This window comes from Schistocerca piceifrons, chromosome 1 (genome assembly GCF_021461385.2).
Source record: "Schistocerca piceifrons isolate TAMUIC-IGC-003096 chromosome 1, iqSchPice1.1, whole genome shotgun sequence".
Classification (NCBI taxonomy): domain Eukaryota; kingdom Metazoa; phylum Arthropoda; class Insecta; order Orthoptera; family Acrididae; genus Schistocerca; species Schistocerca piceifrons.
The window spans coordinates 864,010,358-864,024,713 of record NC_060138.1 but is presented as its reverse complement, the minus strand read 5'-3'; the positions used below and the strand labels follow the sequence as shown (position 1 = coordinate 864,024,713).

General features: G+C 38.0%; 1 protein-coding gene across 2 annotated transcripts in view; it reads left to right on the top strand.

Moving 5' to 3' along the window:
- Positions 1-14,356, top strand: part of LOC124716128 (cadherin-87A) — a 725,215-nt gene that overhangs the window by 521,139 nt on the left and 189,720 nt on the right. For both annotated transcript variants that reach the window (XM_047243147.1, XM_047243148.1), the window contains 2 exons: positions 3,053-3,208; positions 3,511-3,749. In XM_047243147.1, the coding sequence (XP_047099103.1) occupies positions 3,053-3,208; positions 3,511-3,749 (395 nt within the window). The remainder of the gene's footprint in view (positions 1-3,052; positions 3,209-3,510; positions 3,750-14,356) is intronic.

The following is a 14,356-nucleotide window of genomic DNA, read 5'->3' as shown; positions in this document are numbered from 1 at the left end:
GGAGACACTGACTCAGAAAGTTAGCACATTGTAATACCTTTTTATGTGTGTGTTCCCCTGCCACTGCTTGGTGAATAGATTTTTTTTTTTATATATCAGATAGTTATATTTTCAAAAACTGGTCATTTTCATTTACATATTATATATTTGAATAGGCAAATGATCACCGTTTAAATGCAACCACACACGCATAGTAGGAGTAGTGCCATTTTTATCCTGTGTGCAAGGAAAGATTGCACAGAGGTTTCTCCGTTCGAAATTCCATTTGAATTTTACAATATTATGAAAAGGGAAGTTGCTACTCACTATACAACTGAGATTCTGAGTAGCAGATAGGCACAACAAATGAGCTTTTGGCCAGCAAGGTCTTTGTAAAAACTGGATAACACACACACACACACACACACACACACACACACACACACACGTGGTCTATTTTTGACAAAGGCCTTGCTGGCCAAAAGTTTATATGTGACAGTCTTTTTGTCGTGCCTATCTGCAACTCAGCACCTCCACTATGTGGTGTGTAGCAACTTTCCTTTTCATAATATCGTTACATTCCATTCTGGATTTGCCATTTGAATGTTAGTCATTTATGGGCATGGAGACCTCCAGGAAGGCAGAAAAGAACCTATAGACATGGAAAGGGTTGGAATGTAAAAATAGCAGAGACCATGTACAAAAGAAAGCTGGCATTAGACACCTGTACAGAAAAAGAGGCGTGGAGATTGGATTGTGGTAGATGGCCAATGGTGCTGAAAAACAACTTTCACAATAACAGTTACTCTGATCACTCACAGTATTATATTTTACCTATCACATCTGACCTTTCTGTGTCCTATATCTTCTCTCACTTGTACATACATGTAACTTCCTCAAGAGTCAGCTTCTGACTCATTGAGCTTATTTGCCCAATTACTCATTGTTTCAGCTATAAGAATACAATAATTACTGAAGCCGAGAAAAGCTAAATAGTGACAACGTCCAAAATACTGAAATATACAGAAGAAATTATAAAATATTGAGTTCAATATATGAAAAACCTAACATATAAACCATATATTAAGCCATTTTCTCACCATATGTTTCATCTCCTTTGTGGTAACCTCACTTGAGCAGCCTCACGCCTGCAACTATGATGACCAGCTACATCAAAATGAGAGACATTCATGGAATTACCAACCTCAGTTACCAGTGCATCACCAACGTTTACTCTGCTTACAATGACTGTACTGTGTTTACTCTCTTCTTACATCCCTTATTTCATCCATCATTTTCTGACTTTCTTGTGATCAGTATTTACATGTCTAGCCTTATTTTACATTTCAAACTTTTTTTTGCTGCTCTTTTTCCCCTATTGTTTCTTTCTTTCCTTTACTGCTGCCCATTTTTATATTTCTGTTCTGTTATTTCTTTCCAAATGACTCATAAGTGAACATATTTGCTTCATCAAACTTCTTTGATTTTCAGATCCTACACGTTGCTACCATTTCATTCATTGATTTCATTATTGTCTACACTTCTGTGTCTCCTGTGACTTAGAGTCCAGGGTTCTGTCATACTTTCGTATTTCATCTCTGAAATAGGAAACACATTTTCATCTCTTGCTGGGCAAGGAACCTCTGCTTTTGGGAGCTAATATGTAGGGTAAAGTACCCAAATTACGTACCCTCAAGATGTTCTGCCAGTACCTAAAATCTGATAAGGAGTAATAATGTGGGAAATTTCATGAAATAATCTTGAAATATTAGGAAACAGGTTTTATGATCATTAGATTATAAGAAATGAATACAAAACAATTATTAATCAAAATCAAACGCAGTAGCAATTTAATTTTTTTATGAAAGTATTCCTTATTTTGCCTCCATATATCATCTTAGTACCTTCAAATACAGAGAAAAACACTAAAAAATTATAGCATAAATCACTGATCCATAAAAAAATCATATGAGAAATTCCTCTTCTTAGGCATGGATGTGCAGACTTCATGACACCAGTTAAAATGGCAAGAACATTGAAGCCATACCTCTCTTTGGTATCACTTGAAAATGTTTTACCGCACATAGGACATTCTACACCCTCATCAGAATCCTCATCATATGTTGATGCATAGGGGATATCTGATTCATTCAATGAATCTTTTTCCAAGTCCTCCTTTTTTGAAGATATGTCAATACTGGTGACTGTCCAATCCTCTTTTTCAACATTTCTTCAGGAGAATGAGAAGATTTGATATAGTCTTTCAGCATGCCTCTGTGTACATTGAAGGTTTTTGATGCAGTTTTGTAACCCATCTTCTTTGCTGTTACAACACTTACTGCTTCAACCATTGCTTTATGTTTCCAGTCTTTGCATTTTCCCATTGAAATGTGCACAATAAATGAATAAATTACATCAGCTATAATTAGGTCCTAACAGATTTATAAAATGAAAGCTGTTCCAAATTTCAAAATTAGGACCCTTAAAGGGGACAAAATTAGATTAAATGTTCCTTTAAAACATTGTTGCTGATTCCAACAAAACCAAAAGAAAGACTATAATGCCACTAGACAGTGTTAAAAAAAGAGAAGCAGACTATACATAGGTAATAATACGCTGTAAAATTACATAACATGATACTTAAATATAATATTTTTGAACATTTATGGTGCTGCACCGAACTGCACATTTCAAAACAAAATCACCTCTTTGATAAAGATGTCACTAGATGTCAATGATACTGTTGCCACCTGACTAATACTATCTGCGCTAGTATTTCCTACATTCACCACCAAATTGCAGCAGTTCATTGATGAGAAAAGCCAAGGAACAAAAATAGATATAGGGACGAATTATGGTGCATTTACCCTATGCACCCTTCCATATGTGCCTGTATGAGCAGTCATTTTGTACGCGGATAATTTTTACATCTTTATTTGCTCCATTATAGTTTTTACAAGAATATTTTTTGTTCATTGCTATCGTAGCTAAATCCAATGGATCAACCAAGAATCAGAACAGCTTCTTTCACCTTGAGTATAAATAATTTGTGTTTTTCTTATGTTGCTTTCAGGGCAACAATTCTGTGTTCAGTTTGCGACTGGAAGATGTCTCTGGAGCGTTTGATGTTGAGCCAAAATCAGCAACTGGATCCACTCCTGTAAGCATCCGAGTTTCCAATGGTTCACTGGATTACGAAAATCCAAATCAGAGGAAATTTATACTGTTGGTTAGTAGCAAATGCATTGAAGTTGCATCTTTTTTATTAATATATATTTTAAACAGCAAACAAGCTACAAATTAAGAAATGTGAATGCAGCATATCTTAACTATTGAGAAATGGAATATAAATGTCATGAACCTCATAATTAAATTTTTCATTTTGCTGATCACAACAGATACTTGAAAACTATTCTGCTGATTATTTAGAACAATGTGTATACCTCAGCTCAATAAACAATTGTGAATAACTCTGACCATAATGACAGGTAACCTCACAGGTATCACTTAAACTTTTTTTTTTCAATGCAGGTGATAGCTGAGGAGCAGCTTACTAACCCCAGACTCTCTTCGACTGCGACTGTCACTGTAACTATCACAGATGCTAATGACAATGACCCAACATTCGATCGTGAATCTTATACTGCATCTGTGTCTGAGACGAGTTCACCAGGCACTGTGGTCACAACTATTACAGCAAAGGACAGAGATAGTGGGCAGTTTGGTGAAAATGGCATTATTTATCAGCTGGATGGTACAGGGGCAGACAAGTAAGATATTTTATCATTTAATGAATTATTTATTAAAGTTGAAATAAATAAAAGAGAATTCAATAAGTTATCAAAAAAATACTGTGATATGAATCCCACATATATTTTTCTGTAAAAATAAATTATTCATTCATCCACTGTGCATTCCCAAGCTGATTATCTAATCGAAGCAAAATATCTGCAACACCATAATCAACTGTATTACAGTGAAGACAATACATTTGTACAATAAGAAGAGAAAGGTCTCTGTAATGAACTTGGAGACAGAGCAAAAGTTTGGGTTATTTAGGGAAACCAAAGAAAATCTACATCTGTACAATTGGATAGATAAGAAAATCTACTCACCAACTGGCAGCAGGAGAACACACTACAAAAAAAGGTTTTAAATATGCAAGTTTTCTGAGCCACTGATCCCTTCTTCTGGCAGAAGGGTCAAAGGGGGATGAACAGGGGCAGAGGAAAAGGACTGAAGAGGCTTAAGAAAAGGAGAAGGGTTATGAAACATCACCCAGAACCCTGAGTCAGGGGAGATTTACTAGGCAAAATGAGAAGATTTTCTTCTCATCCTGTACAGCAAGTTTTCCCTGACCCAGAATTCTTTGTGCCTCTTTCCAAACTCTGTCCTTTCTCCTAAGCCTCTCCAGTCCTTTTCCTTCATTCCTCTTCTGTCCCCTTCAACCCTTCCTCCAAAAGAAGGAGCCATTGGCTCCAAAAGATTGCAACGCAAAACCTTTTTATTGTATGTGTGTTCTCCTGCTGCTGCATGGTGAGCAGATTTTTTATGTGCCCAATTACGTTATATTGTTAAAAATTGATCTTTTTCATCACTATACATCTGTATAATGTAAATTGGCTGACTGCTAGAGGGGGATTTGCGGTGCAAAGGAAGTGAGGCCATCTCCCACTGTTACCAACAACTGCCTCACACAGTGTGATGTGCTTCATACTTCTGCAAAAGCAGAAGTCACGCTGGGAGGTAAAGATTGCTTAACTGTTATTTGTAATCAAAACTAAATTATCTTATGTACTAACATGTTTAACCTTCTAACCATAGGCAATTTTCGAATTTTGTATACAAAAGGCATTTCTATTGAATAATTAGAATAATTGTAAGGACAGAATTGTAGGAATTTAACCAGAAAACCAAAACAAACATTGGAGTTGATTTTTAATTCACATGTAATATAATTCACATTCAACGTTATGAAAGAAGAATAAACATATTGATAAAATTTCTCATTGTCATATTCTGTTTTGGTGCCAACAAGGTCAGTGAATGACTGGACAAATGATTTAGATCCACTTACTGACCTTACATAGGACCAAAACTGCTCAATACTTTTCATCTGATAGATGGGCAAAATTTTAATTTCAAATTCATTGAAACCTTCTCACATTGCACCCTTCATGTGCATTTTGTCTTCATTCAGCTTCTGTTTGTTAACTAGGTTCAAAAATGGCTCTGAGCACTATGGGACTTAACTTCTGAGGTCATCAGTCCCCTAGAACTTAGAACTACTTAAAGCTAACTAACCTAAGGACATCACACACATCCATGCCCGAGGCAGGATTCGAACCTGCGACCGTAGCAGTCGCACGGTTCCAGACTGTAGCGCCTAGAACCGCTCGGCCACACCGGCCGGCATGTCAACTAGGCTTTGACTTTGTTTAAATATGTGAGGAAGCTCTCTTTGCCTTCATAGCAACTTTGGGACATAGTTATTGAATCACAACACATCTTTCCTGTCCTTCACAACACACACTGGTCTAAAGCATATTTATAGTACAAAGCTTTTGAATTTTATCCATTTGCTACACATCTTGTTCCTTGGTGCTGACTTCAATGTTGACTGGCCAGATACTGTGCAGTTTGTTTCCTTTCATTCTTCTGAAGCGAAAATATTTGCCCTTCCTTTCTTAATGTAACACATGTAGTCATTCATTCTGCAACTAGCCTATGATCGCAAATGCATTTGTCTACAGGAACTTACATAGAACTTACAGGTGTAATATTAAGATGGTACGCTCATGAGTTCATATTCTAACCATCTGCCCAAAGTAGTTTTCAGAACACTTGTCACACCAGTTCCTGCCTATGATACCTGTTTTAATTACATGACTCTATCATTATATTGATAGAAACTTGAAGTCGTGCGCTATTGCAAGAGCATGATCAGGAAACTTATGATGTTCTCCAATGCGCTGAGAATAGCACTGCTGATGTTTTTCTGAGTAGGTGATCCATAAAATCATCAAATACCCATGTTTGATCCATCTTTGATGCTTACCTTTATCCAAACTGTTCCACATTCATAATCTCTAATAACTTTGCTATGTATTATTGAGTTCTTTTGTGGCAATAAATATGCTGCCCACAATTTACGTCTAGCATACACTTGTGATATACAGAGTGGTCCATTGATCGTGTCCGGGCCAAATATCTCACAAAATAAGCATCAAACGAAAAAACTACAAAGAACGAAACTTGTCTAGCTTGAAGGGGGAAACCAGATGGTGCTATGGTTGGCCCACTAGATGGCGCTGCCATAGGTCAAATGGATATCAACTGCGTTTTTTAAAATAGGAACCCCTATTTTTTTATTACATATTTGTGCAGTATGTAAAGAAATATGAATGTTTTAGTTGGACCACTTTTTTCACTTTGTGAGAGATGGCGCTGTTATAGTCACAAAAATACGGCTCACAATTTTAGATGAATAGTTGGTAACAAGTGGGTTTTTTAAATTAAAATACAGAACATAGGTACGTTCGAACATTTTATTTTGGTTGTTCCAATGTGATACATGTACCTTTGTGAACTTATCATTTCTGAGAATGCATGCTGTTACAGTGTGATTACCTGTAAATACCACATTAATGCAATAAATGCTCAAAATGATATCCGTCAACCTCAATGCATTTGGCAATACATGTAACGACATTCCTGTCAACAGCGAGTAGTTGGCCTTCCGTTATGTTCGCACATGCACTGACAATGCGCTGATGCATATTGTCAGGTGTTGTCGGTGGATCACAATAGCAAATATCCTTCAACTTTCCCCACAGAAAGAAATCCGGGGATGTCAGAACCGGTGAACGTGCGCCCATGGTATGGTGCTGTGACGACAAATCCACCTGTCATGAAATATGCTATTCAATACCGCTTCAACTGCACGTGAGCTATGTGCCGGACATCCATCATTTTGGAATTACATCGCCATTCTGTCATGCAGTGAAACATCGGTAGAACATTACGCAGGAAATCAGTATACATTGTACCATTTAGATTTCCATCGATAAAATGGGGGCCAATTATCCTTCATCCCATAATGCCGCATCATACATTAACCCGCCAAGGTCGCTGATGTTCCACTTGTCACAGCCATCATGGATTTTCCGTTGCCCAATAGTGCATCATATTATGCCGGTTTACGTTACCGCTGTTAGTGAATGACCCTTCGTCGCTAAATAGAACATGTGCAAAAAATCTGTCGTCGTCTCGTAATTTCTGTAGTGCCCAGTGGCAGAAATGTACACGATGTTCAAAGTCGTCACCATGCAATTCCTAGTGCATAGAAATATGGTACAGTTGCAATTGATGTTGATGTAGCATTCTCAACACCGATGTTTTTGAGATTCCTGATTCTCACGCAATTTGACTGCTACTGATTTGCAGATTAGCCACGACAGCAGCTAAAACACATACTTGGGCATCATCATTTGTTGCAGGTCATGGTTGATGTTTCACATGTGGCTGAACACTTCTGTTTCCTTAAATAACGTAACTATCCAGCGAACGGTCCGGACACTTGGATGATGTCGTCCAGGATACCGAGCAGCATACATAGCACACATCCGTTGGGCATTTTGATCACAGTAGCTATACATCAACACGATATCGACCTTTGTCCGCAGTTGGTAAACGGTCCATTTTAACACGGGTAATGTATCATGAAGCAAATACCATCCGCACTGGCGGAATATTACGTGATACCACGTACATATACATTTGTGACTATTACAGCACCATCTATCACAAAGCGAAAAAAGTGGTCCAACTAAAACATTCATATTTCTTTACGTACTACATGAATATGTAATAAAAATGGGGGTTTCTATTTAAAAAAACACAGTTGATATCCGTTTGACCTACGGCAGCACCATCTAGCGGTACTATGTGAAAAAAGAATTTTCATTGAACAGATCAATGAATTTAAACTATTTCAAATTCAATTACAGTGGGTACTTGATTAACTTGACTGACTTGTTGTATGTCACTCGGATAGTTGAAAGTCCAAATAATTGAATGTGTAAAGAAAAGCAATTTTTGTGTTGTTAACTCAAGAAAGATAACCTATGCTACCAGCATATAGTTATCTCTTAGATACATTGTCATATGGTTATCTTTCTAGGGTTAATACACAGTGTTAGGTGTTTATTAAAAACAACAAAAGCAAATTAAACTTATGAAAATCAACAAAATTAATGTTTGTTAAGAGAGTAGAGACACATTTTCGTACAAAAGTACACATTTTCTTAAAATTAATAAACTACTGCAGCCTTAATCATGAACTACCTAACAAAGGTCACATCAGATAGTCACTGTAGTTTAATTTTGTTTAAAATATTTGATAATTGTCATTTGACATAAACAGTTTTTTTCTCTTCATTGCTGCTACAAAAAAATTCATTTTAACCATAGTAAACTCATGGTATCAAACTCTGTTTTGTTTTCAGGGCTTGAAATGTTTTCATCTAAAATGGTATTACATCATTTTCTACATCTACGTTTTCTTCTGTTTCATCTTCTTGCATTTCCTGCTGTTCATTTGCCTGCAATATGTTTTCAGCAACTTTGTCAACAGACATGATCTGGAAACCTTGATCGTTACTGTCATAAGTGAGCCACTCTTTCATATCAATGGCATCACATTCCTGGCATATTTGTATGTTTGCAATTAGTCACTTATATCCACCGAAACAGAATCATTATTGAACTTTTGTGTTCCCATTAAAGTGTTCTGTTGCAAGCTTTGTTCAAAGTCTTCCTTTCAGTCAAATCCTATGCATCTACACGGATGTAACAACTCTCCTTTAAACAAACACAACATGGTGCAGCCATTGGCAACAGTCTAACTCGAAAAGTCGGCCGGTGTGGCCGAGTAGTTCTAGATGCTTCAGTCTGGAACCGCGCGGCCGCTACAGTCGCAGGTTTGAATCCTGCCTTGGGCATGGATATGTGTGATGTCCTTAGGTTAGTTAGGTTTTGGTAGTTCTAAGTTCTAGGGGACTGATGACCTCAGAAGTTAAGTCCCATAGTGCTCAGAGCCATAACTCAAAAAATAATGAAATGCATGCTGCCTAACCCAAACAATAATGAAACATGCAGTGCTTAACTCAAACAATAATGAAATCAGGGTGTATACGGCCCGGGACAACCGGGAGATCCGGGAAATACCCGGGAATTTTTTCATCCGGGAGAAAACCGGGAAAAACCCGGGAAATTTTTAGAATTCTGGGAATTTTTCGTTGTTTTAGTTTTCAGTTAAATTTTTGTAATTTTGACTGGTAAGAACCGATACTCTAACAAAGGATATTACTGTATCCCACTACTGCAGAACAATACTGCAGCATTAAAACATGAACGAGAGAAAAAAACGAAAATAAAACTTAAATTGCGAAGGAAATGCGCCATATAAAATAACACAGTGTTCGTACAAGCGTCTGCCAACAGCAAAATGTGTCAAAGGCTTTCGGAAGACTATGCAATGCTTCATAACAACAAATTTCCTCCGATGAGCGTGATGTCACAACTGTTTGCATTGAGGCCTACGAGGCTGCGGCGCGTACGTCACAAAGATAGTCCTGCGCTCTCTCGCACCCTCGAATCAGCAGACAAACTACGTTTCTACACCTGTTAACTCGCAACTAGGTGTGTCCGTACAAACTAAAACTGAATCTTCTACTGGAATCCGCTATTATGGAATCTTACTGTTAATAGTCCTATAATGATGGGAAGTACATGGGCCTACTTATAATTTGTTACTGTTGTACTGGCGTACAATAAAGTAAAATCATGCTAAAATGATTATCAGTTGCATAAGGCACCACTTCCAGCATGTAATGAGTACTGTTAAGCAGAAGAGACTAAGTGCTATAAACAAGCCGTTATTGATCTTAAATTAAATTTTGCTGTAGTATTGTAAGTCAGTAAGACTACATAATTGCAGATTCCAGTGGAAGATGCAATTCTCGTTAATACCTACATGCCCAGGTGCGAATTAACAGGTTCAGAAACGCATTTTGTCTGCTGAGCTGAGCGAGCGAGCGAGTTCACGACTACCTTCGTAATGTACGCGCCGCGGCCTGTCTTTCTTGTGGACCTCGTGTTTACATTAGACTCAATCAGTTACGAGCGGGCTCGTGCACACGCGCAGTTTAGTGGCGTATGAGTAGTACCTTCTCCCGCTTCTGGCTACAGAAATGTGGCTGTTGGCTGTGTAAGCAGCAGCAGCAGCAACCAGCCACATAGTACCCAGAAAAATTTTACTGGCGTGCCCAAGCTGCCAGATTCACGCGTGCGCAGCAGGCCCGGATCTACTGGGGGGTGAGGGCAAACCATGGTATCTAACCAGGCGGCAATTTCGGGGGAGGGGGCAAATTCATATTTTTGTGGAAAAAAACCTTGTTTCACAAAGCACCTAGCATCCAGCGCACGTCGGTCTATTGATTATTCATATGATTTTGAAACGCACCTCTGCTGGTTTTTGAACACATTCTAAGTTGATTTCTGAATGAATTATAAGTTGATTTTTGAATGCATGCATAGTTTTCGTGATGTCTCTGCCAGAGGAATCCTCATCACATCTAGAAATAAACTTTCCTGCAGACAAAACGGGATGGGGCTATCAGAGCTGAGCGGAATAAAGCCGAAACGGTGAATGCCAACTGCTGCTTGTTTATGTGGTTGATTTGGTTTGTGAATATTCAGCGTTGTTATAATTACTAGCGAAATCCATAGATTCAGACTACCAGAGTGGAAATAAACGAGTAACAGGAATAACAGGTAAGAAAGATTACGTATTATCTTCTCGGTGTATCCAAGAAAGTGAAATTTTGACAGAAAACGTTTGGCCAGATCGCTACACTAGACAGGGCCAGTTGAAGCCCCTGTGTGTTTCATTTCCACTGTCCTGAAATATTTTGATGGCATTCATTACAAAATATCCATGTTTGAGCTCCACAGAGCAAAATGCAGTGACGTGCTGTATAAGAATATTGTTTGAAGAGGCGTGGCACTGCACTGCACACTTAAGACCAATACCGTGTCGTAAATTTCGTCGAAGATATATGTTTTATGTATCAGACTCTTCAGAAAGATGTGCGCTGCAAAATGAACTTATTTTTGAAAAGTTTTTTTTTTTTTTTTTTTTTTTTTTTTTTTAATTTTACTTTTACTAAGCTTTCCTACTGAGGCAGTCAATTTATTTGAAACGAAGTGTTTAATTCCACACTATTGGCTAGTTTCAACTGTTCGCTGCATTTCAAGTGCACGTTTTCATCTTATAGCACATATGGCATTATGCCATAATAAAGAACAAAACATGAGATAATACAGTACTTGTACTCCAAGAAAATTTACGCCTCGAAAATCACACTGAAAAGCTTCATATCAGGTCGAGGCCTACGTCATTGGGAATCTAGACATTCGAATGTGCACTGTAAGGTGAACTATGCATTTTAGTATGGTTCACGAAATTCCGACGCTCTTGGAGTATCCTCTGATGTTTTGTTTCTTTTATGACATAATGGAAGATCGTGATTTCCCTAAATCACTTCAGGCAAATGCCGGTATGGTTCCTTTGAAAGGGCACGGCCAACTTCCTTCCCCGTCCTTTCCTAATCCGATGAGACCGATGACCTCGCTGTCTGGTCTCCTTCCCCAAACAATCCAATCCATAATGGAAGATCTTTTAATGTTTTACACGTACGAACATACGGGCTTCCTACTAGCTGCGCCAGCGCGGTGACGCCTCTTATCTGGCGCTCTCTGGCGACTGCTGAAATGAATCTATTTATGACAGGTCGCGGGAAAATATTGCGAATTGTTGTTCGAAAAGTGTTATTTTCAAAGTAAATTTCCTATGAACTATGTGTGCAAATGTACGATGAATTTCTTAAATCACAGAGCGTTTGCTCTCCTTTAAAAATCAACTCTTTAATGACGAGCCATTTAGAAGAATTTCGAGCCCAGAAGATCAAAGATGTATGTCGGTATGAAAAATTTTACTGGCGTATTTGTGTGATGTATCTTAAAGTGTAACATGCGCTAAACAGATCAACATTATATGTGAAAGCTTAGCTTCTCTTGTTGCTTATTAATCTTAGAGATTAATATTATATGCGAAAGCTTTGCTTTTCTTGTAGCAACACTATGTATATTAATTTAAACCATTAACTTTTCCTGTTGGTGGAATTCGAATTTATACGCGAAAGCATACATGTTGCTGCACATCAAAGATCTTTCCAAAACAGTTTTTCCCCCTGAGTTTCGTTTTCTAAAGTGCCGGGAAGTTCTACGCTGCTATATAAAACCATATCCATTCAAAGGATAAGTTTTACAGTTCAGAGAGAAAGTATGCTGTCACTTAACACGGAAAAAGTGTATTTTCACCCGGGAGAAAATGTATTTTTCACTGGGAGATCCGGGAAAAATCCGGGGATTTTTTTTCCTTGTCCGCGTATACACCCTGTGAAATGCATGGAGCAGACATCGCATGGCATGTCCATGTGCATGGACTAGACTACAAAAATATTTGACTGTTGTTGACAATCCCGATAACCAAGAATCTGTGTAATTGAAGTCTGGATAATTGAGTCTCCACTGTATGTGTAATATTTCTACGATCTCTAATTCTGTGTGTTATGCCTGTCTTTGTTTCTGAGTATGTATACTTAATGAACTTACTGACATCTCTTAACCATGATTGACTATGTTGGCTATGTCAAAAAAGCTGTCATCGTCGAGACCAAGGCCATCTGACTTCTTTCAATATAGATATGCCCATCAGCCATTGCACTGTAGCTCTTCTTAGAGTGAATAATTAATACTGTGCTACCTGACTAGTCATTTCCTCTATGTAATGTGTGCCTGATTTACAGGAGGGAGGGACTCTGCAGTTATGTATCTCATACTGGAGGTCAGGAAATCACATCCAAAATCAACTAAGAATCACCTGAGCCTCTAGTTTCCATTTTCTATTCAGTTCTAAATGAGTTGATTGTGATCCGTTCTGGATGGTGCAAACAATAAGCCATGCCTCTATCCCACGTGTGATGCTAGCTGTCTTCAGTAATTTTAACTACTATTTGTAGGAATTAAGACTGCATCTCTGATGAGACCTCCCAGAAGACATATTGAGCTCACATTGGACTTCTCTCCAGACCCATTACAATAACACATTAAAAACTGAAAAAATAAATGCACAACTTCCAAAAGTATCAGGTACTGTAGACATTAAGACATTATATTCTCTGTAATTTTTTGTTATTTCGTTGTCTGAGGACATTTGATACTCCTGACTTACTTCTCCTTGTATCATTTGTGTTTTATCTGTTTGCAAGAATAGCTGAAAGTGATGCTGTTCTATAAGTTAGACTGACTACATTTGATTTAAACATGATCTAACAAGAAGTGATGTTATTAATATTTCCTACACTAACTTATTTTTAATATATTTTCTGAAAGCTATAATTAGAAGTGAAAACAATGTTGGTGTTACGAACACAGTGATGTTATTGATCAGCAGTCATTCCTGTGCCTTAAAAGCATACTGCAAGATCAAGAAAAGACTACTAGCAATGAAATATTTATATTTCTTTCCATGGTCATGCGTCACTTTATTAGTAGCAGACAAAAAATTGAACAAATCACATTTAATCATTTACCAAAGAGGGAGGAGGAATTATACCAACTTCTATTTCCCAGGGGGGCTCCATTTCCTTCCTAACAAAGCTCCTAATGAGCAACACATCCACCTTCTGTGCTTTCTCAGACTTGGGATGAAATTCAACTACTGTCCCAATAAACGAGGGATCCCATGCTGTCTCAGATGAATTTTCAACACAGGGCAGCAACTTGAACCTGGTATACTAAGGTTTAAGAGGGTGGTCTTGTCACTTGTTACTGCATTCACATTCATCCCAGAGTCACACAATCCCAACACTATTCACAAATCATCCTGAAGTGAGCAAAAACTGTTGTGTATTGGAAGACACAATGACAGTAGGGTTTCTAAGGGACTCTATTGGCACCAGAGGCTTCACGTCTGTTACCGTTGGGTACCTTCACCTCACTGCAGCTCGGGGCAGCAGCCTGAAGCCTATTGATCATGTTCAGTGCAGCTTCTAGTTGTTGTTCGACTGTGGCCGGTTCAGTTTGTATCTGCACATATCAAGTGTTGTAACTTGGGCACACAACACAACCAATTATGTTAGAACAACTTTATTAGACTGTGGGATATATGCAAATCACCATAACATACACTAAACACAATAAGATGTCCGCAGTTCGTGGTCTTGCGGTAGCATTCTTGTTTTCCATGCGC